This window comes from Aplidium turbinatum, chromosome 2 (assembly GCF_918807975.1).
Source record: "Aplidium turbinatum chromosome 2, kaAplTurb1.1, whole genome shotgun sequence".
NCBI lineage: Eukaryota > Metazoa > Chordata > Ascidiacea > Aplousobranchia > Polyclinidae > Aplidium > Aplidium turbinatum.
Window position 1 is genome coordinate 6,811,366 of NC_137473.1, and position 27,178 is coordinate 6,838,543.

At 36.4% G+C, this 27,178-nt stretch overlaps 2 protein-coding genes across 2 annotated transcripts; both read right to left on the reverse strand.

The window, feature by feature from the left end:
- Positions 1–3,884: 3,884 nt before the first annotated feature.
- Positions 3,885–12,730, reverse strand: LOC145765374 (uncharacterized). The gene is made up of 4 exons (XM_082577188.1): positions 12,590–12,730; positions 8,909–9,038; positions 6,853–7,034; positions 3,885–4,943 (listed from the first exon to the last, which is right to left on the reverse strand). Exons 1-4 carry the CDS (start codon positions 12,633–12,635, stop codon positions 4,045–4,047), a joined length of 1,257 nt encoding a protein of 418 aa, XP_082433314.1. The 5' UTR covers positions 12,636–12,730; the 3' UTR covers positions 3,885–4,044.
- A 2,883-nt stretch (positions 12,731–15,613) lies between these two features.
- On the reverse strand, positions 15,614–21,640 carry LOC145765206 (uncharacterized). Its single transcript, XM_082576989.1, has 4 exons — positions 21,554–21,640; positions 20,047–20,173; positions 18,454–18,635; positions 15,614–17,236 (listed from the first exon to the last, which is right to left on the reverse strand). Exons 1-4 carry the CDS (start codon positions 21,594–21,596, stop codon positions 16,557–16,559), a joined length of 1,032 nt encoding a protein of 343 aa, XP_082433115.1. The 5' UTR covers positions 21,597–21,640; the 3' UTR covers positions 15,614–16,556.
- Positions 21,641–27,178: the final 5,538 nt, after the last annotated feature.

The following is a 27,178-nucleotide window of genomic DNA, read 5'->3' on the forward strand; positions in this document are numbered from 1 at the left end:
TACTGTCTTGCTGCAATCACAAGAAATGAAACCAAACTAATTGAACTGATTCTTGGACAAGCCAAAGAATATAGCATAGGCCTACCAACTAGGCTACAAGTGTCCTTGTGTGACACTGCGCTCAGTAGACTCACAACGCACAGTATGTTAAATTCTTAACTTTTTTTGAAAACATGACCCTGTACCAGTCACTTCTCGTATGTATGAAAATCTCCCAAAATATGAGAAAATACAAGCAAACCAGCAACACCACAAATACAAACGAAATGCTTTTTTTGTTTGGAAAATAACTAAATAAGCACAATACTTCCTTATAAATGATAAGCAGAGAAAAAGGCCTATTGTGAAAGCTTACCTATCTGCTGATAAATCATACAAAGACTTAAGCTTATCTATATGACTGTCTGACCTCAAAACAAAGAAACGAGGGCAAGACTTCCTTGAGTAAAAATAAAACTCATTCCGCAATTTTGCTACTCTCTTACCCCAGCACGCGGCAATCGCATTTTATCCTTAAACAATCAATCTTTTAAAATCCTGCTATATCAACAAGACGTTGTGTAAAACTGGTATCAGATTTGTACCAAACTCCAATGTCTTGATTTATCCAGTTCTCGTTAAAGGTATGCCTGAAGGGGCACATGAAGATTGGCTTCCTCGTATTCCTGTCTACCAAACGTTTAACCACAGTCTAGATAGCCTACGACAAAAAACAGATAACGTTCTGACAGTATATTTTGTAGGCCTATATATTTTACAACGGTATAGAACTGGTGTAAATTTGGAAAAATTCAGAATCCCACCATTACACTATGTAGTGTAACATCATTATAATATAGATATCCTTTGAGGTGTAGGCTACAGTATGTCTATCAAAGCAGTAACAGATGCAAAAAGAGGCACTTAGTCACTTAGGCTACTTCCTCCAAAATATAAAAAACGCGTTAATTTTCTGCAATTTTGCACCATTTTTTCGCTTGTTTTACTTGCTTATTTCTATGTTATCAATCTAACGGTTGTCATTGAGAAAGTGTATGGTTTCAGCCAGTGCTGTGTTAAACCCTCTGTGGGCCCCGGGGCCAGAATAATTTTGGGCCCCCTATCGTCAACCAGACCTACAGCATTGTGTATATTTTTTACGTCACCGATGTGGAAATGTGGTTCACTTCAATAGACTTTCTCACCAGTTTAGAAAACAACATATATGTGAGTAAACACAAACACAGATCTACCATTTCTTAGCTACACCTTTGCTTGGAATGAAAGCCAAAAGTGTTAACAATTTCTAATAAAAAAATACTGGCAATAGAGTATGGTCACGACGCGTAAATACCACTGTACCGCGCAGAATTTTGACTGTTTGAACTTTGCCGCGTGGTACCGCCCAGATAAAATCTGAGGATAAAACAAAACTGAAGAAATTATTAATTTTTATTCAGATTTGATCATCTGGGAACATTATTGTTTTTCACCATTTTTATGGCTTATTTGGCAACACTACTTGTTCTGTCAACCAAGGTAAACACTAAAAACATTGTGATTGTAAATAATTTGTAAACAAAACACTGTGAAGTGTTTTGAGGATCAATTATTTTTATTCTACATTATTTCATTCCAAGGCAAAGCTTTCATTATTTTATGCAGGCATTCAAGTTAATTAAAGTTTTTAGGGTATATGGTAGCTTAGGTTAGTAGCAAGAATAAACAGGTCACTTGTGATAAGAATGATTTTTGTTTTGGATCAAAGCAATTTCAGTAGGCCACCGTACAACATGTAATATGCCAAGTTTATAAGGTATTTGAAGATAAGACCAATTTCATGTGCATATGTTTAAAAAAAAGTAAATATAGAAGAAGGTTTCTGCTAAAAGTACCCAGCATTCAATAAATAGCAACTCAGATGAGCTATAAAAGGTGGATAATAAGTGCTGCAAGTTGCTCAATCGCCTAAATAGGCCCTTAATTTTTTCCAAAATTGGTTTTCGTTTAATAAATTCCCTTGCATTTGCTCTGCACTTGTGCAAGTGCACTCTTATTTTTGTGGTGCAGGGGCAGCTTACGGGGAGACATGTGCTGTGCAGCAGCAGACAGGTTTTCCTGCTCGCGTCATCACTAGTCAAAGATATTTAAAATTACATCATTGTAAATGTTAAAAATGAAATGATAATTAAACTATCAGAAATTTTATTTTGCCTACACCTAATAATTTTTTAAAACAAAACACTTTTATTGATGAAAATAAATTGAATATAGGCTATATGTGAATTCACAAAGGGCCCAACTCCACTTTTTCATTTCACTTTTTGTGCTTTCTGATTTCTTTCGATGAAAACAAATTGAATATGTGAATTCAAAAAGGGGCCTCCAGTTTTTTTTTCATTTCATTATTTGTGCTTTCCGACTTCTTCCGTTGTCTTCTAAATGATACTTTTTAAAAAAATGGCCAAATGTTTCAAACATATCGGTAAACACATAAAAAATACCCTATCAATATTTCCATTGATTTTGAAATGGGCCCAACTATAGCAATTGCACTTTAACTTCTCCACAGTTTCTCCACAGAATCTTCACCAAGTGAACTTTGTACGTATGATGCTTCTTATCAGTATGCTTAAGCATGTAATCATTATCGAAGTTTCACCACAAAAGTAAATGACCAAAATAATTAAAACGGATGTGCAAACACACTTTGTGGCAATTGGGCATTGGGCTCTTCTTGGATTCGCATATTCAATTGCATCCCACCTGTTAAATACACTTCTGCAGATCATGTTACTAACGTTATCACATTTTAAGTTTTTAACTTTCTTTTATGATAGTAATGGCGTTTTTAGAGATGTTTCAGTGTAGTAAGGACCCAAATTTGAGATGTTTTAGTATAAGTAGACCTAAATCATCTTCCTAATTGACAAGTACACGCAGTAAACTTTAGCAACTCAAAAAAAACTTTACTGAAACGCAAAAGTCTATTATTTGTGGGCCCCCTGAGATGGTGGGCCCGGGGGCCGGGCCCCCCTTGGCCCCCCCCTTAACACAGCACTGGTTTCAGCCTCCCGGGTTTCAGCAGTGAACTAAAGAATGATAGGCCTACCGGTGAAGTTTCAAGGGCCCCTCAAAAACAAAAATACTAATAAAATAATCCAACTTTTTCACTTTAACTACCTAATAAATAAATTAAGTTATGTTACTGTTAGGTATGAGGTGAAATGTGCTGTAAAACCTATAATGTATTGTATAAGCTATTTTAGAAATGTAGGGGAACCTCAGATGGTTTTTCAAAATTTTACTTTATCTCACACAATGCTATACAAATCTGTAACAAACAAATTATTGAAATCCTTCTGCAGACGTGAAAAGAACATATGTTTAAACGTAGCTTCAATTTGTATCAAAACTAGCCACTGTCACGTTGAGAAGATCATTTAGCCCTGTACTGATGAGATCCTCGGCCCCAAACCAAGACACTTCTAAGAAAAATACACTTGTTTTTTGTTTGTCGTATCCAGGCTTACACCCGGTGATTGAAGATTTAGATTAAGTGGACGGGAAGGCAAGGACGTCAATCTTCGTGTCCACCTTCAGGCATACCTTTAAGTGTCCTGCCACAAACACAGCCGCATGCTCTTGAGCGGTGTCGAACCGGTGCCCTTTCGATTGCCGTTCCAATGTTCTCACCACTCGACTATGCAGTCGACCGGGCGAATACACTGTGTCCAAAGAATAGACAGTGGCTTCTTTCAGTTTTCTGGTATCATGAAAAGTTTACCGCCCCTAAAATTCTCCCGGACCTGGGTCCAAAAGTCCCACCCTAAACTTCCCTTTCAACGCTACTGGATAAAATAACCTCACATACAACGTTGCATACAAAATATCAGCTTTGAGTGAGCATCAGGTTTTCAATTTTTTTACAATTTAGAAATAGCAAGAGAAGAGTCAATCAGTCCAACACTAGCCTAAATGACACAGAAATAAATTGGGTTAAAGCCAATCACAACAAGTCAGCACCGAATCAAAGCAAACAAGCATTAATTTGCAGACACTGCTTTAGTCATTGCTTCGATGAAAACTCCTGTAAAGAACATTGTCAACAGCCTCTGCCCTGTAATTGCTCATTTCGTACAGTTCGTTGTCCACCATTTCTTTTCCTTGATGGGAATTGTAAGCCTCAATCACTTGATATTCAGAACCGCTTGTAGAACAACCTGTATCCCAACGTGGTGGCGTGCACTCAAAATTTGATTCATCTGGAGGTTGAGAGCTGTGATATAAAACATTGTAGGTCATTTCATGTGGTTCCGTTTCTTTTGCACCACCAGTATGTTCAAGTTTTTTGGCAGAGGTGTCATCTTCAAGATTGTAAAGTATGTTGTCAACCATGCCGCTTCCGCTTTTTTGTGTTGTGCGAACAGTGTCTTCAACGTTCATAGCAGAGGTGTCATCTTCAAGATTGTAAATTATGTTGTCAACCATGCCATTTCCTGTTCCGACATTGTTCTGAGTGAATGGAACACTATACGCATTGTAGGCTCGGTTTTCGCTTGAATTTTTGCTCTTTTTCTCTGAAGGTCTGTTTTTACGCTTTTTACAAATCAAAACAAGTCCAATAATAATTAGAATGAGGAAAAGGATTATTCCGCATGAAATCCCAATCCAAAGTCCAATGTCATTAGCTTGTTTTGTGCTCTTTGTTGAATGTTTACCGTTACTTGTTGGTTCATGGTTTTCAGTTGAAGATGATTTAATAAATGATGAAGTGGTGAGTACATGCGTCGTTGTATGAAGTTTTTGTGTAGAGGAATTTGTTGCAATCAAAGTTGAATTTTCCAAAGGAAACTTTGTGTAGATTTGGCTTGTTGAAAGTGGTTGTGTGGTTGGCATCATCCGTGTCGTTGAAGGCATTGGAGTTGTGAAAGGCATTGGAGTTGTGAAAGACGAATTACATTCTGAAATACAATTGAAGTAGGGTAAGTGTGCTAGTACTTTCTTTTCATTAGGCCTACTGTACAATTGTACATAGGCTACTGTACATTACAAACGGTCTATATTTTTGTTCATATGTTACCCATATTAGTTTGATATATAATACGGTACTGTAAAAGTTGCTTCATTAAAATAATGAAATCTCCACAGCATGTGAGTTGCTGCAATAATAAGTAACAGCAAAAGATTTGACGTTGCGTTTTGTTTATGTGCAAAATAATGTACATAATAAACAGAAAGTTTTGGGCATTTATGAAGATTTCACCAGAAAATATTGGTATTGATTGATTACAAAACTAACAGTTAAGAGTTGCTCTTTTTACAGTAGCCTATATGGTTTTGCAAAGTGCTCAGCTCTTGAAATTTTAAAATCAGAATTATTTGTCAAACAACTTGAACTTTTAAAAACATGTTCTATTTAGATTTTAGATGGTTAAAACAATTTTGGTATAGAGGTGATTTTTTTTTAAACCACAGACATATTATGCATTTATACAACCTAGCAACGACGAGGCATTTAACCAGTGGCCTATTCTCCATGCATGCAAGGCATGCACTGCATGTCTTACAATTCTGATGAAGTCAGAAATCTTTGAGGAACGGCGAATTTATGCGTAGAAATTGATAATGTCAATAGCAGAACTTCCTCACTCTCTTAATTTAAATACTCGAAACCACTGTTTGTTATCACTGTTCGTCATCCACCCCGATAGCTCAGTTGGTTAGAGCGTGACTCCTGGAACGAACAAGCTTCAAGATCAAGCGGCGCTGGTTCGACTCTTAGGGTGTTCCCTTGAGCAAAGCACGTTAAGGACTGCTCTCTATTCAGCGGCATCTAATGGATGGAATAATTCCCCGCCAACAAGATTTCAACAATCGGAAACTTCACTCTGTCAATCTCGGTGACCGGGCCTGCGTCAGTGATTCAAAGTTTCTACAAGTATACAAAACTGTGAAAGTGAAAGTAAAATACAAATAACATTCTGAAACACAGTTGAAGTAGTACGCTGTAACGTTTTTGTGACTTTGCTTACTGCAATTATGGTCGGTTGCAGTCAATTAAAGAAGATGCCAGTTGGCTGCATAACCGAGTGGTGAGAACCCAGGAACGGCACTCGAACACTGCTCATGATATGGCTGTAAGCATCCCCCTCCCCGCTCTCCCATAGAAAACACAAAAAAGTAACTTTCATGACACTATAGACATGTCTGAAGGTGGACACGAAGATTGGCTCATTTGCCTTTCGGTCAACTTGATCTAAGTCCTCAATCACCAGGCCTATGCCGGATACCACAACAAGGAGATGTCTATATTCCTTTTCTTTATATGTTTCCCATCTTACTTTGATACAAAATACTGTGAAAAGTGTTTTATCAGAATTATGAAATCTCCACAACAATTAGTGATTTGGTCATTGCAATATTTAACAAGACAAGATTTAACGTTGCGTTATATTCAAACAAAATGATATAACTCACACAAGAAATAAAATGTTTTCGATTCTTGTGAAGCCTTCATCAGAAAGTATTGATAACCTACTGGCTTCGATAAGAAAATTAACATAATTATTATGTTTAGTTAAATATTTATTATTATTAAGTTTAGCCAAGTGCTGAGGTGTTGAGATTATTTTAGAATCAAAATTGCTTGTAAAACAACTTAAATGTTTCAAAATATATTCTAATACAACTAACCTATTTGGATTTGTGTCTCAAATTGATAACATAAATTAAACGCAAGCGTCTTTGTGATTTAAATTTGTATGGTCCGATTGTTATACGATGGTTGTTTTATTGTAGAATCTTCTACTGCAAGTAGTTATGAGCAAAACCAGTGTAACTCATAAGAAACGATTAGAGACTTAATCTTACCGTAACTTTGTCCACAATAATATGTGATGTTGACATATTTAACAGTACCACCACATGGGTCTCCGAAATTAGGGTTAGAAGCAGTGATATAACACCAAGGTTTGCAATCGCATAGTTCATTAATCTTGTCTATACACGTTTCTTCACAATGACAATCCTCATCTTTAATATTTCCAGAGCAACTAAACAAATTTTAGTAAATTGATAGTAGCAAAGAAAACAAGTTTACAAGCTATCCTGTTACTTTGACTAATTTAAGTTTTCAATAGCCTCTCTGTAGCTTACAAGCTGATATCGAATTCAATAAATTGATAAAACAAAATTAAAAATGTTAAGTAGGAAATGTTTTTTAATTTAAGACTTCACAATTCACAATCAAATATACAAGTTTAAATTAATAAACGAAATTAATCAATATAAAAACGGAGAAAATGAATTTTTACTGCCCAGAAAAAAACGGCAAAAACACATGTTTAAAACGTGCATGGACGTCGATGGCTTGAGGAAATTGAACATAGCATAATAATTTTCAAAATACGTGAAATTATGTCAACAAACATTCTGTCAAAAGTCTTCATTGTGTGTCACTGTAGGCTACAGCTGTAGCTCGAGCATCATGCAAGCTCTTGCTGTAGCCATCATTGAACTTGGCATCGTCTGGTTCAAAAAAAATTGATTTTTAACGGAGACTACTTGAGCAGATGTTGCAGTGTTGGAGTTATTCGCAATCGCAGGTGATGTAGATTCAAATGCTGATACAAGCCTACTGGCGAGTTGAACGGGTAGCCACTTAAACATGCTATATAGTTCCCAGTAAAATCTCAATTGCTGCAATGACAGCGAAATGACGCTATCGCCCTAACTTTGCTAACTCAGCCGATGGTGAAACGATGACGAATTGCCTTTTTCTTTTGTTCTTCCAATAAACGCAACCTTGATGACGTCACAAACAACGTAGCTTCGGATGGTTGGAGGTGTCCTTGCAGAAATTGGGATCTCACTGGGAACTAGCATGTTTAAGTGGCTATCAGTTGAATGCTCAGTAGCCTACTTCATCTTTGTGACAAACTTGCGGAGCTCAAGAACAAGAATCGAGAAAATCAAGAATCTCTGGCGGAACTGCGCACATGCTGCACATATCTTTATTTTTGTCTATTCTGAGTCTTTTTCGTGTTGTACACATCATATGAGTTGCAAATAGGCCAAATTAAAAAGATAATAATGATCGGGTTTTATTACAAATGCGTTTATTGTGTATAAAAGGTAAAGTTTCAAATTTTATGCACTAAAAATAGCCTATGGCTAAAGTTTGATGACAAGTTAAATAATTGTGCTTCTGGAGTGCTTCACCTCCCAATCAAATGACTCATGTTGTGTCACTGCGAACATAAATTTGTTTCAGTGTTGAAGCCTTCTTTTCCTTTCCAGATTTGGTGGGCTTCAAGGCTATGGCCAACAACTGTTCTAAATTTTTTCATGTTTTTCACTTTGTCCTACTCCCAACCAACTCAGTGACCGAGTGGCTTCGCCTTTGGCTCTGGTGCTGCACCTGGTGTACTGAGATCGATTCAGGTCGGGTCAAACTAAACACTTTAAAATCGGTACAGATTGTGTTGTTTCTTGCACACAGCAGTGAGAATAAGTGGGGTAATAATGTGATCACATCGTAAACCTGATAAAAAAATGAAAAACGAACCCTGCCGCTAAAAGACTTTATCTGTTGTAGAGCGACAATAAATAAAACCATAACGTTATTATACTCAACGTTATTGTTACCACTTTGTGCAAGATGTGTTTATTGTTGTGGCCAACATATTTCTGGTCTACTTACGAGAAAGCAAGTAGCTTTAATGACAAAAAATCACTTCAGAAATCCATAGGGACGGATCCAGGAAGTATTTTGAAGAGAAACAATCGCCATATTACCACCCTCCCCGCTCTCCCATAGAAAACACAAAAAAGTAACCGCATTCATACTAGTGTCTTTGCAACATTTTGCTACAAGATAACGGAATAGCTACATTTAACTTTCAGACTTTTTAACTTATCAACTTACCTTTCTTGGCCTGTTGTTCGCCCATAATTTGCATACGTCACAACGATAACATTGGTGTCAGGGCAAGACACGTTTTTGGAATGATTTTCGCATATGATGGTGGTACTTTGTTGCTTGCATTCATTGATTTCTAAACGTTTAGGCCACTTTTAGTTATTTCTCAAGCACTTTGTTAGTATTGTAGTTTATAAAGGCAACAGCATAAAATAAGCTCACTTAATACCCTTCTAAAACTTAAAGTTACAGTCTTCAACGCTTATGGGATCGGTTTCAAATAAAAATAATTTCCTAGGGCAGTGGTTCTTAACCTTTACTAACCTTCCGAACCCTTACGCTAATCTGCAAGCTTTCGTTAACCCCAAATTTTCGCTGAATTACAAAAACGAAAATCTACCACATTTAATAGTAATACATTGCTGTGTCAATGAAATTTCTGTTGTTGTTTTTCTGGGACCAATAGTGAGATTCGAGCCTTATCTCGGAAACAGCAATTCTCATGTCATTTTCGCATGCAAGCCGGTTTCGTTTTTTGCTCATCCACCAGAATAGAAAACGCATGCTCGCATAAACAAGTGGCTACGAATGGCATGAGAACTTCGAGGGCAACTTTTGTAAAAAGAAGATAACTTTCCATTTGTTGGCACCAAAACGTTTGAAGATTTGTTGTGTTGAAGTTTCTTTTTGCATCTCGCTTTCTTGAAGCTCGATAACGTCATCCAAGTATGGACTGTTTAATGTTTATATTTGCTGTTGTTGAAAAAAATTGAAAATATAGTACTAAATTTCCTTAAACTAAGGAAATTTCCTCAAAAGTGAGAGCCCTGCTTCTGCCGTTCCATACCAAAAGCAAACGTGAGGAAATTCATCTTTTAAGAAAATCAAGTTTTTCTTACCGATTGTTTTTATAATGTTAGGAAATAATATATATTTTTGCATTCTGTGTTACATGCAGCTGGCATCATTACATCACGCGTCAAACGTACAAATGTTTATTTACATCCATCATCATGTAAGCTGCAATCAAGTTTCAGCTGGACAATATTTTCTAAAAATATTCGCTGATATACCATTCAGTAGGCAGTGTGTTAATGTTTCAGAGGACGTTCACGTCGAACCCCTGAAATAGCTTCGTCGAACCCCAGGGGTTCGATCGAACCCTGGTTAAGAACCACTGTCCTATGGGGTAACAAAAGGAAAATCGACGATTGGTCTATGCTAATGTGGCAGAGCTACATATGAATTATGATCCGGGTTCAAATGCCGATTACGTTGCAAGTAACCTGGCCTACTATAGTTTGGTTTTCGAAAGAAGATAATAACATCGCTAAATTGGAGTCTCCTACAAGTCAGCAGTTGTGAACTGAGCAAGCGACAACTGAGCAAGTGACAACTGAGCTAGCAATATTTGAGCAAGTGACTAAAGTTGATAAATGATGAAGCTGAGCAAGTAACAACTAAGCAAACAATAACTTAGCATGTCAGCAAAATGAGTTTGACAAGCGATGACAAGCAGCAGCCGTGGCCGAGTGGTTAGCACGTTGGGCTCACAGTCGAGAGCCTGCATGTTCGACTCCAGCCACCCGCACTTGCTGTTGTTTTTCTGGGCAAGAAACTTTACGATAATTGCCTCTACCTAGAGATCGATTTCGAGTAATGGGTAGTACCAAATTTAAGTCATAAGTAGAGTAGACAACCGGAAACAGACATTGCCGTCGGCTGCAGCGTGGGTCAGGTGTACGTCGGAAGGCGTACACCGATGCATAGCGCTCAAGTCCGCTTTCCCGCAATGCAGGATAAAAATAAACAAACAAACAAACAAGTCCGACGTGAGCACGTAAATTTCATTTGCTGACTTGGCAGTAGCTGAAATGTGATTGCCGAGTTGAAGCACTTGCTGTCTGACGACCGTTAAATTGTTACTACAAAATCCATCTAATCGGCAATTGAAGTAAACATGATTAGACTACTATTATTTCAAGCTTTATTATGCAAGTCGTGTTGACAGGTAGTTCTGAATGCATTTTGCTTGTTTTCTGCAATGGTTACTTTTTTGTAATGGCTATTGTCATTTTGTTTTACGGCTCAGCAATCAGCTAATATAGACTATAACCTATGTTTGTTTTGCTACTATCGCTTTACTATCTGTTTTATGAGAATTGAATGTAATTCAATCTTGCACCTTTCTAACTGTGGGTTAATTATTGACAAAAGTTATGATTTAAGGTTTGGCACACATCAAAGCTTTTCCAATAAAATCCTTGCATAGTAAAATGAAGCGATTTAGAGAATATTGATCTGATATTTTGCAAGATACAGTAGGCTATGTGCGTTTTTACTTTTCCTATATTATAATACCATTTGCCTGCTGTACAGTCATCGTCAACCTACGTTGGATAGAAAGTTGCTTCTGTTTTATGGAGATTTGTTCAAATATCAAACAAGCAATTGTTTGGATCTGACGGTGCGGTTGTACCTAGACAGCAAATCAACCGATTTTTTACAGTGATGTAAAAATGGTTGATTTGCTGCCTGGGTGGTCTATTAAAAGTTTATCGACGATCCTATTGTATTGAACAATAAACAAATTTGAACCTTATTACGAATTCGGATGTAAACAGTTGTAGCAACACTACTGACCAACGTAGGTTTGCATAAATAATGACTCTATTTGATTGCAGTGCTCATAAAACTGAAAATGCGTCTAATAAAAATGTTTTTGTTACTCCGTAGACCAGCAGTGTCTTTGCAGGAAATTCAAGTAAGGAAGCGTCTTCCTTGACTTTGCACAATGCACAAGCAACTGTTTATCATATAATGAACCAGCCCCGTTAGCCTAGTGGTTACGCGCCGGGCTCAAGATCAGAGGTTCAACTCTCAGGGTGTGCGCTTGAGCAACCCGTTTCAGGACTGCTCTCCATTCAGCGGCACCTAGTGAATGAAATAATTTCCCAGCAACAATACTTCAACAATTGGAAAACTTCACTCTGCCAATCTCGGTAACCGGCACTGCGTCTACCTCGCAGAGCCTCTACAAGTATGCAAAAATACCAGGAATAACCAATCAAGGCTTTGTCAGTCCGCGGATAAAGATTCAAAACCAAAAACCAACCAACCAGCTGCGGCCGTGGGGTTTTTCGCCTTCGCTCTAGTGCTGGTAGATCTGAGATCGATTGCAGGTTGGGTCTTACCAAAGACTTTAAAAACGGTACCGATGGTATTCTTCCTTGCATAAGGCAGTGACAATAAGTCGGGCAATAATGTGATGAACTCGTATTCTGATACAAAGTTAAATGGGCCTCGCTAAAAGACCTTAGCTGTTGTAGAGCGACAATAAACAAAATCACAACATTATTGTTATTATCATACAACGTTGTTGTCGGTCTACAGAGCCTTTGAGAATATACTCTGTTCCAGTACAAACTAAAAGACTAGAGCCCCCATACAAGAAACCTTTAAAAACAACACTTCAAACAATCTGCGTTTTGGTGAGCCGATTTTCAAATTTGTGGAGTTGGTTTGAGATAATTTTTCAGTCATGTTCAGATTATAAGCTGTGTTTTGAGATTACTTCCATAACTAATAGGTTTTGCAAAACTGCATTAGAACAATTACAAAAATGCTTTAATAGCCTACAGCCAGAGTAAGCCACAACTGTAGGCCTATTATGAATTCTTTACTTACCCAAGAAAGCAACAAAGACGAAAATAGTAGTCAGAAGAAGTTGCATTTCATTCTTTCTCAATATGATGGTGTAAAATAAATTTTATTCACTGTTTTTCAAAAATGTCATGTATTTTGGTTGTATTGTTTCAATAAAACTAAATTTTCTGGAATATAAAAATAATTTTTAATTTTGATTAACACAACGCTATACAACTATAGCAACTAACACAACTATAGCGAAATCGATTCTTAACAAATTACAATAAGAGGTTAGATTGTTGTGCAAATGCCAGCATTTGATGAATGCAAAATAGCAGTACCACAACGCTTCCATTCGTTTCTAATAAGAGTTAGCTCCCAATTCTTAAGTATATGCCGACATTAACGACAGAACTATATTTACTTTCATGAAAAAGGTGTGCTATCTCATCTAGTGTAAAAATCAAACTAATACATAAATTGTTTTGTTCAGACATATACATTTCAATGTTAGATTTGCTCACTTGCCCCAACAAACGGCAAAGAAGTTTCTAATTGGCCAAAGACTTACTGACGTCAAAAAATACAGATATGCTTTGATCAATTTATGTAACACAATTTGGGTAGAGAGGTAACTCTTTTAAACCATAAACAGACATAACTAAGCAACAACACTACATTTAACATTATAAAAACAAAAAACAACAAGCGAACGTTTTCGGCTAGTCATATAGCCCTTTTCAAGCCTATAGGAAAAATACATTATTGAAAGAAATGCTAAAGAATCATATAGTATCACAGCAAAAATATGGTCAAATCTAAACATTTGAGAAACTGCCTTTGTTTGAGCGAGGCAGTTTCTCAAATGTTTAGATTTGACCATATTTTTGCTGTGATACTATATGATTCTTTAGCATTTCTTTCAATAATGTATTTTTCTTATAGGCTTGAAAAGGGCTATATGACTAGCCGAAAACGTTCGCTTGTTGTTTTTTGTTTTTATAATGTTAAATGTAGTGTTGTTGCTTAGTTATGTCTGTTTATAATTTATGTAACGATAACAAGAAATTTATTTCAATAATGAAATGGAAGAAGCTGAACATGGGCTCACCATACTTTTTTTTAAATTATCACATTTTAAACTGAGGTAAGATATCAGCAAAATTAATGCTCATATCTTGCTAAAAACATAATAAAATTATGACCTTGTTCCCAACTTATTCAAGTTTACCGCAGTGTATTGATTCGTACCAAAACTGCCAGATTCAAAGGACAGTCCAAAACGTATTCAAGTTTGTGGAATTAAATGAAACACTGCATCTAGTGAAAACTTTTGCATGGTTTAAACGCATTTACTAACAGTCCAAAACAATCTTGCTACATACGGAAACAACTGTTTTGAAAGGGACGCATTGGAAAACACTTGATGTGGCGATGTCTGTATGGCGACGGCTGTGGCCATTGTTGATTAATTTGTGCAAAAATACGTTTCTAACGCAATTGTCTAATTTTGTGTGGTGTTCTTAGCAATCTGTGCAATCAAAATTTATGAAAACACGATTTCCATTATGCAACTTAACAACAACAACAACTAAAATTTATTTTTGATATGCACTTCCTTCCGTGATAAAGTACAAAAACTCCAGGTAGAATTTGACTTTCGGTTTCAACTTTTGTGGCTTTTGAGGCTTGCACAAAATATGTAGAAGATTCACTTTTACATAATTGAACAACAAAACAACATTTTACATTTTAAAAACAAATATTTTCGGCTATGCATATATCAAGTCATTATCATTATGCTGTGCATAGCAGAAAGAGTTTGATGTTTTTGTTTTGTTTTTATAATGTTGAATTTTGTGTTATTGCTCAGTTAGGTGACCTAGGATTTCCAACTTCCTTGTTTTAAAGAATTTCAAAAACTGGAAAAAACGTAGGTTTTAGCCCAAAAGCGTAATTATCTTTTATTCTTTTCACTGAATATACATAAATTAGAAATTGTAAGATGAATTTGACTTTGCACTATAACTGTAACAGCACTCTGGACTGTAAAGCACAAACTGAACAAATGATACAAGAATGATGATTTGTTCAGTTTGTGCTTTTCACTCCAGAGTGTCGTTACAGTTATAGCGCAAAGTCAAATTTATCTTAAAATTTTTCATTCTACGTATATTGCAGATTTAATTCTTGATGAGGACACACGTACGTGTCGAAAACGTTTGAGTCATTATGTTATATATTTTGTTTTGTTTGTAATACATTATGTTAAACCCACTAAGGTTACTTTGTTTTGCTTGTCTATGGTTTAAAAAAAGTAAACTCTCCACCAAAGCTTTATCTTTTGACTAACCACCCCAAAAGACTTCAATGTAGCAGAAGCTACAGCTACTCTAGCTCTATTGCAAGTTGTTCAATGCAAATTGGTTGGGATCAATGCAAAAATATCATCAATTCTTCAATGTCAATCAAAAACTCTGCTAAATGGCTTTCAGATGTTCACTGGTTGTAACTTCTTTTTTTTCCTTTCTTTGGTTGAGATTCAATCTTTCGAAAATTCGTGACTAAGTTTGGGACCCTGAAAACAATTCCATCAATACTGATACAATACACATTACAATGGGTTCAACGCTTATCAAGCTCATTGGCAACATTGACAGCCACCAACCTTACTCTCCACGTTCTCTACAGTAGTATAGCAAGCTTTATAAAATATTTCTTTTAGTTGGAAGAACACCATTTGGAAAATAATTAAAATTTTTGAAACTATAGTTGTATTTATATTGACATACTCTGGTGGCAGCAGCTTCTCTTGTTAGCATTCTCTTCAAATACTAAGCAGAGTAAACTAACAGACATATTAAAACTGGTTTACTAATGTTCAGATCAGTGTAATAATAATAGCATGTGACATGCTCTAACTACTCAGCTTGATTATGACTAACTCCGCATAAGTTTACTCCCACTAAGAAAAATGTTTACCTGTACAATATTACAACTGCCAAAAGTTTCTTTCTTACCTTGAGTTAACATCTATAAACCTCTTATTCATGTCTACAAATGTTCAATGCAAAAGAAACAATAAATTGTATTTGCTGATCTGTTACAAAATAGTCGGCCCAGTGTATTAAGACATGTTTGTGTCAACGTGTTTGTGGCATTGTGACGAATAACTAGGACGTCAAGAATTGGTTGTTTTTTTCATGTTCTGTTGTGAATTCAATTGAAGAAGATATGCTGTTCAAATGTTGATGAAATTGGTTGACCGCAGACTTATTTATAATGCAAAAAGTGTCATCCACATATCTCACCCAAAGTAGAGGTGATGTGTGGAATGTAGCGGTGACAGTGCGCTCAATGTATTCCATGAAAATGTTAGCCACCGGGAAAATACAAGAACCCATCGGCGTAACGATAAAGAACGTTGTTGTAACAAAATACAGTGGACTGAAAACACAATTTCAAAGTTTCCATAACGTCATTGACAGAAAGTTTAGTGCTTTAATGTAAAGACTTATCTTGCGAAAGTAATTAAGAGATAATCTACAGAACAGTGAACGAAGAACGCTTCAAGATCAAGCAGGATTGGTTCGACTCTCAGGGTGTGCCCTTGAGCAACGCATTCTAAGGACTGCTCTCCATTCAGCGGCATCTAATGGGTGGAATAATTCCCCGCAACAACACTTCAGCAATTGGAAACTTCACACTGTCAATCTCGGTGACCGAGCCTGCGTCAGTAATTCAAAGCCTCTACATTGTCTACAAGTATGCGAAACTGCCAGGATTAAGCTCTGCAAAGAAGCATACCCAGTCCGAGGATAAAGATTCAATCAATCAAAGACATGACCTTTCAGGCCATTTAGCCACGTGGGTACAGGTAGAAGATGACTAAAATCGCTTTAAAAGTTGCTTTTGGACCTTAAATTCCACTTTTAACACATCTGGTTTTCGAATACACAAAAAAAAATTCCACTCTAACATTAGGCTATGCGCAACAAACATTGCTTTAGACGTCTCTCTCATCAAGAGGCTCATAAAGAACATTGACAATAACCTCTGCCTCGTCGCTATTTTTCTCATTGGGTTCGTTTTTCACCATTTCTTTTCTTCTGTTTGAGTTGTAATTACCATCGAGTTGATTGGAAGAACCGTTTGGGATAACAACTCTTTCCTTTTCTGATGTGCATTTAAAGTTTGGTCCATTTGGAGGTTGAGAACTGTGATACAAAACATTGACGGTCATTTCGTGTGATTTTGCTTCTTTTACTGCGCAAACAGTGCCTTGATCCTGGTTAGCAGTATTGCTGTCTTCAAAATTGTAAATTATGTTGTCAACCATAACTTTTCCCCCTCCAATATTGCTTGCATTGATTGGGACGCTGCGCGCATCACACGTTCCGTTTTTCCTTGTTTTTTCTTTTCTTTTCTCAAAGGTTTTCTTTTCTCTTTTTCGCAAAACTAAAACAATTCCAATAATTAAAATGAGGAAAAGAATTATTCCACATGAAACACCAATCCAAAGTCCACTGTTGCCAATGTGTTTTGAATTTTTTGTTGAAAGCTCTCCGTTGCTTGTAAGATTTGTATTGGCAGTAAAGGTGGTATAGCTTTGACTTGCTGACGGCTCAATTGTTGACTTCGTCTGTGCTGTTGAAATCATTGAAGCAGTAACGGACGGATCACATTCTGAAAAACACAGTAGTTTTAGCATAATAATATTTCTGGAGTTTTGTTTGCTTAGCCTATGGATTTTGAATCTGATCAGTAGCCTGCACTTTTGTTATTCTATATGTCAGTTCAGTAGGCTATAACAATGTAGGCACCGTTTATGTCGAGTTATAGAGCCAGTGTATCCATAAAAGTACACTCGGAATCTAATATATCAAGCCGATCAAATTATCATAACTTTTGTTGCTCATTCCCCTTTTAAGTAACTGAACCAAATTTGCAATCAAAAGTTTTATTGATTTATTTAGACGCGAAATGAGTGTTCAAGATAAATTAAGCTATTTCGCAGATAGAGTATTATGTTCAAGTACGTAGGCCTACCACTCCTTTTGCTTACATTTTCATGCAATTCAAGATTTGCTTAAGTTATATCTAAAAGTGTTAACTAATAGAATTTCAGTAGCAAACTCAGCATACTGTATGTATATAAAGTAAAGATCTACGAAATTAACTTTGTTTTCGAACTTTATTTGAAATAAAAAAACAAAAAAACGGGAGTTGTTTTGAAATGTTTTTGTTTTAAACACTCCTGCTATCTAAAATTGTCCAAGGATACTTTTCTTGGAAATTTTTGTACTAAATTATAACTTTGAAAGTCCTTATTTTAGACCACATCGAGCCACTTTAGGCCAGTTTAAGCCATTTTAGGCCACAATGTAACAATTTTTCTTTTTCTCTCTGTAGCCTAAGTATCACAGCTGACTCAGCCCTCTCCGTACAATAATGTTTCAGTAAGATCAAACTCATGCCTCTTGCCAAAGCAAGGGCATGTTTGATGTATGGTTGAAAATTATGTAAAAATGTAAATCTTTGAGCTTTTCTACACTGTTTTCCGAGTATTTTACCACAGATAAATTTTCGAATTCGCCTTTCCTTCTCCTTGTGATGTGGCTCAAGAGCTTCAGCTGCCGTATCTGTACAGATCTCAGTATAGCCTATCTGTCGTTCCTGGCCCATCTGCTGGAGAACTGCTTTATTGGTCTGAAATGCTGTCCATGAAATTTTAAAAATTCTTCGGTAAAACCACATCTCTGCAGCTTCTATCCCTTTTCGAGTTTTTGTTGTTAGTGTCCAAGTTTCACATTCATGCTTCAAAAACAGCGACTGTCAACATCAATGATTTCTACTATTAAACAAAATCTAAAGCTGAAAAATGAAAAAGTAGGTGCTCTTACCATGACGTTTTCCACAACGATATGTGATGTTAACGTACTTAACTGTCCCTTGGCATGGATCACCAAACACATCGTTGGAAGACATAATGTTGCAAGATCTTTCACAATTGCATGCTTTATTTATCATGCTCTCACATGAATCTTTACATGAACATTTTTGATCTCGGTTTGGGCCGTCGCAACTAAACAGTAATTCTTGTCAAGTGACTTAAAAAATTTAGACAAAATATATTTCGCAATGGAAAACCTGAGTCGTAGAACAACAGGACTAAGTCACATTTTACAAAATTGAGTAATCACAAAAATTTATTGTATGATGATGGTTAACGCATGTTCCGCGCAAAATTTGATTAAAAAAACAAACGCTAAATTTCGCTATAACACACGCCGATGCTTGCATAATGCATAGTAATGAAAGATTAAGCGACGTTGAAAGATCTTTAACTTATTTTGTCTCAAAAGTCGTATTTTGGACTTAAGTAGTTCTTCAACTCTTCAATTATTTTTGAGTGCTCAGCAGGCTACTTTTTTGACGTTTGAAATTTTTTGCAGAAACTTTATAATGTGAAAAGTGATGACGCTTGCTTTTCAGTTGTTGGTCGGCCTACATTTACAATCCGATATTTGTGACTGGCGTCCGATATTTTGTAAAACAAATAGAAATGTACCATAATACAGTAGCTTTACAGCAGTTTTTTTTCAACCAGGGTCCGTAAAGCGTTTTTGGGGTCAACTGAAAGTTTTGGAATTTGCAGTATGAGTGATAAAATATGATATTAAAAAATTGGTTGCGCTTTATTTGTGCATTGCCGTGATTCTAAAGCTGTACGTCGCGACGCCCTGGTGCGTCACATTTGAAATTTCAAAAGGTGTCGCACAAAGGTTCAGCTTCCAAACTAAAACAACTTCATATAAAACAGTTAAATCTTTTTATAACGCTATACATGTTCAATTGTTCAACTTCATTCTTTTGATGCAGCGGATTATTCATCAATGCTTAATTCACAGGAGAAATGTAAACGTTAGTCAGCAGCTGATTGGCATTCACAGTTTTGCCACGACTGTGATGACAAAACAAGAGTGATTACAAATAAAGAAAATGAGAAAATATTTGTAACAGTCGCAAACATTTAATTAAATTTTGATAAAATTTATAGAAAAACATTTCATCAGCAGGTAGATCATTGATTTTTGATCCTGTCTGCAAACATATAGCTCATAACATAGCTTTGTCAACGTCATAAATCGTCATAAGTGCGTCGTGAGATCAGCAAATTTTTTTAGTGTGTCGTTTTGAAACTTATGACGTATTTCTTTAGGAAACGAAATATACTAAAATTTCAAATAAATTATTTTAAAGGTCCGCAACAGCTTCGAAGGCACCAAAAGGGACGCGAAGGTACCAAACGACAAGACGCTTGAGAACTTGAGTACCAAACGACAAGACTGCAGTCTACAGTAGGCCTACCTACATTACATTAATCACCTCTAAATGGAAATGACCTACATTTTGCAGCAAAAAATGACCTAAAGAAAGCAGAAGTCAGATAGATGTTTTAACATTCAACATTTATTTTCCATTAAAAAACTTACTCTTTCTCACTCCATCTCCCATAGTTTGCATACGTCACTATGATGACATCATTGTCAGGACAAGACACGGTTTTAGTACTTTTTTCGCAAATGATTTCCATCTTCTGCTGATGACTTTCTTTGATATCTGAATGTTTAGAGTTATTAGTTCACAACTTTTGCATTGTGAGAAAAATAACCGAAGAAGTCTAATCACACGTGAAGAAGTAAAGTTATTTTTGTTATGCAGCAGCTGTGGAAGTCTTTTCAATCCTGATGTCTTCGACGCCCCGTTAGCTCAGTGGTTACGTGCCCGGCTCAAGATCACGCGGCGCTGGTTCGACTGTCGGGGTGTGCGCTTGAGCAACACATTTCATGACTGCTTTCCATTCAGCGGCACCTAGTAAATGGAATTATTCCCCGGCAACAACACTTCAACAATCGGACATCTTCACTTTGTCAATCTCGGTAACCGCCCTGCGTCAAGAGCCTCTACAAGTAGCCTATGAATGCGAAACTATCAGGAATAACCTATCAAGGCTTTGTCAATCGGAGGATGATATAAAGATTCAAAATCAAACCATGTCTGACTTCGTAGTTTTCATAGGCTACAGATTAAAATTTCCGGTAATTTTCCTCAGTTTGTTGCAGCTCAAACTAGATACCAGATTTCCAACAATCTTTATAATAAAGTGTTGTTATTTTGCTCCAGATAGGCTATCTATAATTTATTGCAGTTATCAACTTGAGTAATGTCATTTAACTCAGTAGGCTACCTGTGTTGTGTTCATTGATTTGGTTTTGATTCTTTATCTTTAGACTGACAAATCCTTTGACAGATTATTCCTGACAGTTTGGCATATTACTTGTAGAAAGTTAGTATGATACTTTTTGGTAGTTTTCATTATTGCAACTTTACAAATATTTTAAAATAGAAGATGGGATTAACCCCTAAGCCAAGCAACCTCCCGTGACTAGGCTACTGTACTAGTTAAACATTTAGCAGCTACTAGACATTTAGTTGGCGAAAGAAGGATGTCTCGCGGATTTCCTTTGTGTTAAAATTGCTTCAAACTCAAATTAGCTTTGAAATGAAATTTCACATAAAGTGAAGTTTCATTTCAGTTTGACAGCTATGTCGGCTGCGTAGCCGAGTGATGAGAACGTCTGCGCGACGTTCGAAAGGGCGTGGGTTCGACACCGCTCCAGAGCACGCGGCTGTGTCTCGGCAAAGACACTTAATGGCAAGCCAAAATAAGGGGAGCAGCTAACTCGAAGACTATTATGTCACTTCGCTGCTTCCTGTCGTCTGTTGTATCGCATCTGTGATCGCAGTGTACTGTATGTTATCGCAATGGGCGCAAATAAAAACACGATTATTAATTGACCAAATATAATTATTTTCAAACTTTTAAAGCAAATTGGCGACACAGGAATAAAAGGTTTGGATAATCACTAGATATATTTTAAACTTGCCTGATGTATGAATTGTCTACAATTATTGTTTTATGAGTTTGTAGTAACTTACCCGAAAAAGTGAAAAGCACAAGAGTGACTAATAGAAGTTGCATTGTCGTCACGAGGAAGACGTAAAATTTATGTAAAGTGACGACTATTACTTAATGCTAAATATAAACATAGATATTATTTTGATTACTAATGATTTTATATTTAATTAAAGTCACGTTAGTTTTTGTTATTATTGAATTGCAAAGATAAATTAGTGAAAATAATTTAGATAATAATTTGAAAACCGTTTTTTTGGTAAGTTTGAGTAATATGGGACAGCAAAAATACGAATGTTGGTAGCAAGTGTATAGTAGCACAGGAAAGTATGCTATAACAAAAAAATTTTTGATAAAATTACTTTGATTGAAACGGTGCTTGCTCACTTTTACAATTCTTTTTGGCATATTTGCGCGAGATCTCCCAAAAGGAGCAGAAATTTTCTTTAAAAATGAAGGTGGCATTACTAAAATCATTTTTTTTGAGCAAGTAATAAACTTGTGTTTTACGTCTTCTTCCTGAAATCATATCTCATGCAACTATTGCAACAAAATGAAGCTTAACTGAACTAATCCTTTATTATCGGAGTTTCTACACAATTCCTTAAATCCTTCAAATGTTGCTACCGTACACTTTTTCAGTAACACAGCGCTCAAGCACAACGCTCTTTCTTATAAAATCGTCCTATCTATAGTCTACTTTAATCAATAAAATATGTAAAAAATATGCAAATGAATAAATGATAAAAGCAAAATACTAGTGATAAAATAGCCTACGTATGCAAACGCATTTCCGTTTTATTGGATTGAGTAAAAATATTCAATGTGGTTATAGGCTATAGTAGATAGGCTACGCTCTGCTATTTTTAGGCTACTATTCCAAAGTGTGAACCCATAGCCTAAGCGTTTATTCTTTGGAATGAACAAGAAGGCTTGTGAATGCTGACATTGTTATCTTTCACTGGCATGGTTTAAATCAGGGCTACTCAACTGGCGGTCCGCGGTCCCAATCCGGACCTTCTGGGTGTTGATGGTGGACCTTGAGCTTTTGGAAGAATAACCTCATTGCCAGGTTTCAGGGCTTCTTTAAACAAATTTCTACTGGGAGGAAGCAATTTTTACTGTGATTATCCTAGTTGCTGGGAGGCTTCGACGCCCAGACTCCCCAACGCTTTCTCATAAATCCAATTCGAATTCGAGTTTCATTTTACCTAAAAAAGTGGATCGGTAGGCCTACAGATAATATAACCTGTAACCAGTTTGTTTTTGTGGTTTTTAACTCGATGCCACGCTGCGTCACAATAAAAGTATTTAAAAATTGTAGGCTACCCTACCGTTGTGTGCTGTATTACGTAAAATAATTAGGACCAAGGCCGTTGCACTGGATAATTTGGGGCAAGTAGCAATGAGCGCCTTTTGACGACCCCGCAAAGGGTGAAACATGCTGTAAAGGTTATATTGATAACAATGAATCAATTTACTTGACTTCAGATCAATCTAAAAAGCAACCAATTTGCTTTCTGGGCAAGAATTATCTTCATATACAGCTTCCCTAGCATAGGACCTACATAACATAAACAATCAAGTAAGCAAATGTCAAGTATGCACAATCAAGTATGTTTCTGAAACAAATCAGGTGTAGTGCTACTCAACTTTAATAAAACGAATAAAACAAATATTAAATTGGTTATGTCCTTTGAAAACAAAGTAAATAACGGTAATGTATCTGGTTTTGACAAAAGGGCGTAGTCAGAGAGGAGAAATTTCCCCCCTCGATATAAACATTTCAATCTCTGTTACAACACCTTTTGACAATCTTTGCAATGTACAGTAGATATTAACGACCTGTTTAACCTGATGCTGCGAGTTCACTGTGATGACAGCGAATTGTAGTTGCTTTCGGAACACAGTTCCTGGTCTTGTGGTATGACGAATGTTGTTGAAGTCAGTGAGTGAGTCATTGTTTTATGCATGGAACAACGACTCACTGATTTCAACACCATTCGTCATAGCACATGACCAAGAAACTGTGTTCCGAAAGCTAGTGCAAACCGCTATTACCACAGTGAAATTGCAGCATCAGGCTGGAACAGGTCGTTATTTACACCTAAGCAACGATCATGCTGCTAAAAGCGAAACTCAATCTATTGCATTTTTGGCAATGCTTTACTATTGATTAAGGCTGAAAGTGGGCTACTCTCAGAATGCACAATTTTTGTTTACTTTTTGAATGTGTTGAGGGGAGGCCTCTCAGACCTTTTCTGGGTACTTTGCCTTCGGCGACTCGTTGCCAGACTCATTCACATGCAATAATACTGATTTACTACCCCCCAAAAATTTTCTTCCAGCAACGTCCCTGTTCTGACTGTAAATATTTTTAGTAGGCTACCATAAAACCCCAATGTACACTCTGTAGGCTACAATGCAAGACATAGCCTATATCCTATGAAATATAACACTAGGTTAACCTTCAACAGGCTTTCACGAGTTTAATCATGGGATGACTTCATTAGGCTACAGCTCTCACAAGTCGTAGGCTAAAATGACAGTATTTTTGTGACCGGATGTGATGTTGGCATTTGCAACATTTTGTAAGAAAAGGAAGCTTTGACGCTGCAATGCGGAAGTTTGCTTATACTGTATAGGTCTTCAAGTCTTTGTATTGGACACACAACTTACCTTTTTGTCTGTGTCATTCACGGTTGGAAAGTCTACATAGCTTACAGTAGGCTATCACTTGTTTGTTTTTGTGTGAAATAGAATTTGTTAAATTTAAACAAAACAGATAACAATAATCAATAAGATATACAGCATATGTAGGTTTTTGCATGCGTCGGCCAAACGAAGTAGTGATGATACGAGGCCGGCAATGAGCAATGATGCTCATTTAATAACAAAAAGTAGACTAACTCAACGTCAAATAATTTAACTCGTATTTGTTCGATTTGAAATCTATTGTTGTTTTGTCGGTTTTGTTTTTTTGTGTTTGTCCTTTCAGCGTCTTTCAAGCTCCCTCACATTCACATAGACATCTTCAAATCGTCTAGTAGGCTAACTACCGGTATCCTTGGAAAAGCCGGTGCTTGAAAAAAACGGCTTTTTCTCTGGACAAACGATCTCCGCAACTGCTATCAAGCATTCCTTTATACATTTTCATTCACACACAGTGGCGTACGCAGAAATATTTCATTAGAGAAGGAGGGGGCTTTGAAAACAAAAAATCATTAGGCTAGACTACATTAAACGTAGCCTAATCAACATTAAGTTTACGGCAGAAACGACTGTAGAGCAGGGACGTGCAGTCAGGGGAGGCAGGTGAGGCAGTGCCTCACCTGCCAACATATGGCAAAGCAAAATTTATATCAAAGATATGGTTATCACAGAATAAATATTATTTGTTAAAAAGTAGTAAATATTGCACGTTTTTAGGTGCTTTTATTTGTGTGAATTGCTGTGGTCGTGCCCCCTTTCCCTCAAATTTAACTTTCTACATCCAAACTGTGCTTTAATTTTTTCTGTTTCTGTGGCGATATTCATATCGAGCGTTCACGTGGTCAAAAACTCAAAATCGTTGAAATACGCGAGGAGAGGCAACGCCAAGCTGTGCCTCACTTCAGATCAGAAAACTTCCATACACTGCATTATGCGTGCTTTTTTCTTTCGCAAAGTCGCCCAGCAATCATCATGAACGATTTAGCTACGATTTGAGGCTTGCCTCAAATGTGACGTCACAGCTATGAAACCTTTTTCGTCAAGCTGGAATGCCCGCATAGTACGTGGTATGTGACTTCTTGCAGTGTAAACTGTAAAGGATTGTTTCTTATAAAATTTAACCAAAACATGGAGGAAGATTTAGTATCAAATCTGAGAGATTTAAAAAAAAATAAACTTTCAATCCAAAGTTGAAGTCTGATGTTGAAGTAAAGGAAGACCAGTTCTAAATTTATAAGGTTTGCATCAGACGACTGAACAAAAAAAAATAACTTGCAACTTTCAAAGAGATTGCTACTCAAAAAAGAAGTGGCTGTGTGGCTATGCTTTAAAAATTGCCTTTTCTGCTTTCCCTGTCTCTTGTTTTCACTATCTAGTGATACTGTTAGGACTAAAGAAGGGTCTATACAACAAAGTCACAAATGTTTAAGTCCAAAAGGATAGGCGCATGGATTTTATTTTTAATAAATGTGAAAGCATGCTGCTAATTTTTTTGATTAGTAAGTTATGATACTATTTTTGTTGTTAAAAATTTTTATTGTAAAAGTGACTTGAAAAAATTAGTGCCTCACCATCTAGGAACCTCACCGCACGTCACTGCTGTAGAGTTATGAGAGGCCACCAAACGTAAACTTGTAATTGTGCTGATGATTAGGTCTCCAGCAAGATGGTCAAGAAAGCTTTACGAGCATTAGCGTACTATTTGTTGATAATTTGTTGTTCAAGTGGGCAATGCAAATCACGAATGCAATCCGCTGTCCATTCAGGATTTGGCCGATCTTTTTCATTTTTCATACTACGACGTTTTTCATTTGAGTTACGTTGAAATTGCACTTTGTAGCAAAAATGAATTTTAAATACTCATTGCAGTGCTTTATTTTTACTTTTCCACAGAAAAGGGTCAGAGATGATGAAATGTCTATAACCCCTGTGTTTAATTATTATTTATTTATCAAACAAAACAAAATTTTAAAATAGGTTGTAGTATCTTGTTTAAAACGGTAATCGGTAAAAGTCCCAAAAAAAAAGATCCAGAAAAAAAAATCGGAAATGGAAAATATCTCTAATAGAAAAAATTCATGGTGAAAAGATTAGATCTTGATGACCTACACCTAGCATTTGAAGGTAGGTCAGTAATTTTCAGTGGACTGGAATGCAATTGTACAGGACATTGTCTAAGTGTGTAATGAAATATCAGTATTACAAAATCAATTTTTGTTTTTACCATGTTAGCCTATTTAAAATATCCTGGGAAGTTTCATTTTTATGATTATAGCTTAAACTGTGATTAAGAAAAAACTTCCGGAGGCTTAAGACAGACGGAGGGGAGCAACTCCTTACTTATTCCTGCTAGGAGAGCAAACGGTAGGTCTCACGAAATAAAGAAGGGACAAACTGATCTAAAAAGTATAAAATTAGTTTTATCTTTCAAGTTTTTTTTACACATCATTCGGAGCATTCTCATTTCCGCAAATTAAATTGAACTCATAGCCTAGTTATTGCCGTTTTTTCTTGATCAAAGTTGACTCTTTTATGACCGTGATATAAAACTTCTTACGGTAGTTTGAATAGTCTAACACGGTAAAAACAAAAATGGATATCGTAATGCTGTTGATATTTTATGAAATATTTGCACAATGTCCGGTACAGTTATATTCTAGCTAACTGCAAATTATAGATTCACATTCACGGCTAACAGTCCCACCCGCTTATTAAGCCCAAAATCGCCCGGTCCCGAGGTGGGAGTAATATAATTATGAGGACTACTTTTTCCTTCAAATGCTATAGGCAACCCACCAGTCTTGATCATTTCTCCTGTATGGATATTGTCCATTCGAAATTTTTTCTATTCGAAATTTTTTTCTGGATTTTCCTTTCTGGGTTTTTACCTACATTCGTTTGAAACACCCCTGAGTGAAAGCAGTGAGTTTATTTAA

Coding starts and splice junctions, on each gene's coding strand:
- LOC145765374 (XM_082577188.1), bottom strand. CDS start 12,635: ATGCAACTTCTTCTGACTACTATTTTCGTCTTTGTTGCTTTCTTGG. Junction 9,039..12,589: donor CGTCTTTGTTGCTTTCTTGG/GTAAGTAAAGAA, acceptor CTAAACGTTTAG/AAATCAATGAATGCAAGCAA. Junction 7,035..8,908: donor CGAACAACAGGCCAAGAAAG/GTAAGTTGATAA, acceptor AAATTTGTTTAG/TTGCTCTGGAAATATTAAAG.
- LOC145765206 (XM_082576989.1), bottom strand. CDS start 21,596: ATGCAACTTCTATTAGTCACTCTTGTGCTTTTCACTTTTTCGG. Junction 20,174..21,553: donor TGTGCTTTTCACTTTTTCGG/GTAAGTTACTAC, acceptor CTAAACATTCAG/ATATCAAAGAAAGTCATCAG. Junction 17,237..18,453: donor TCGTTGTGGAAAACGTCATG/GTAAGAGCACCT, acceptor TGTGTTTTTCAG/AATGTGATCCGTCCGTTACT.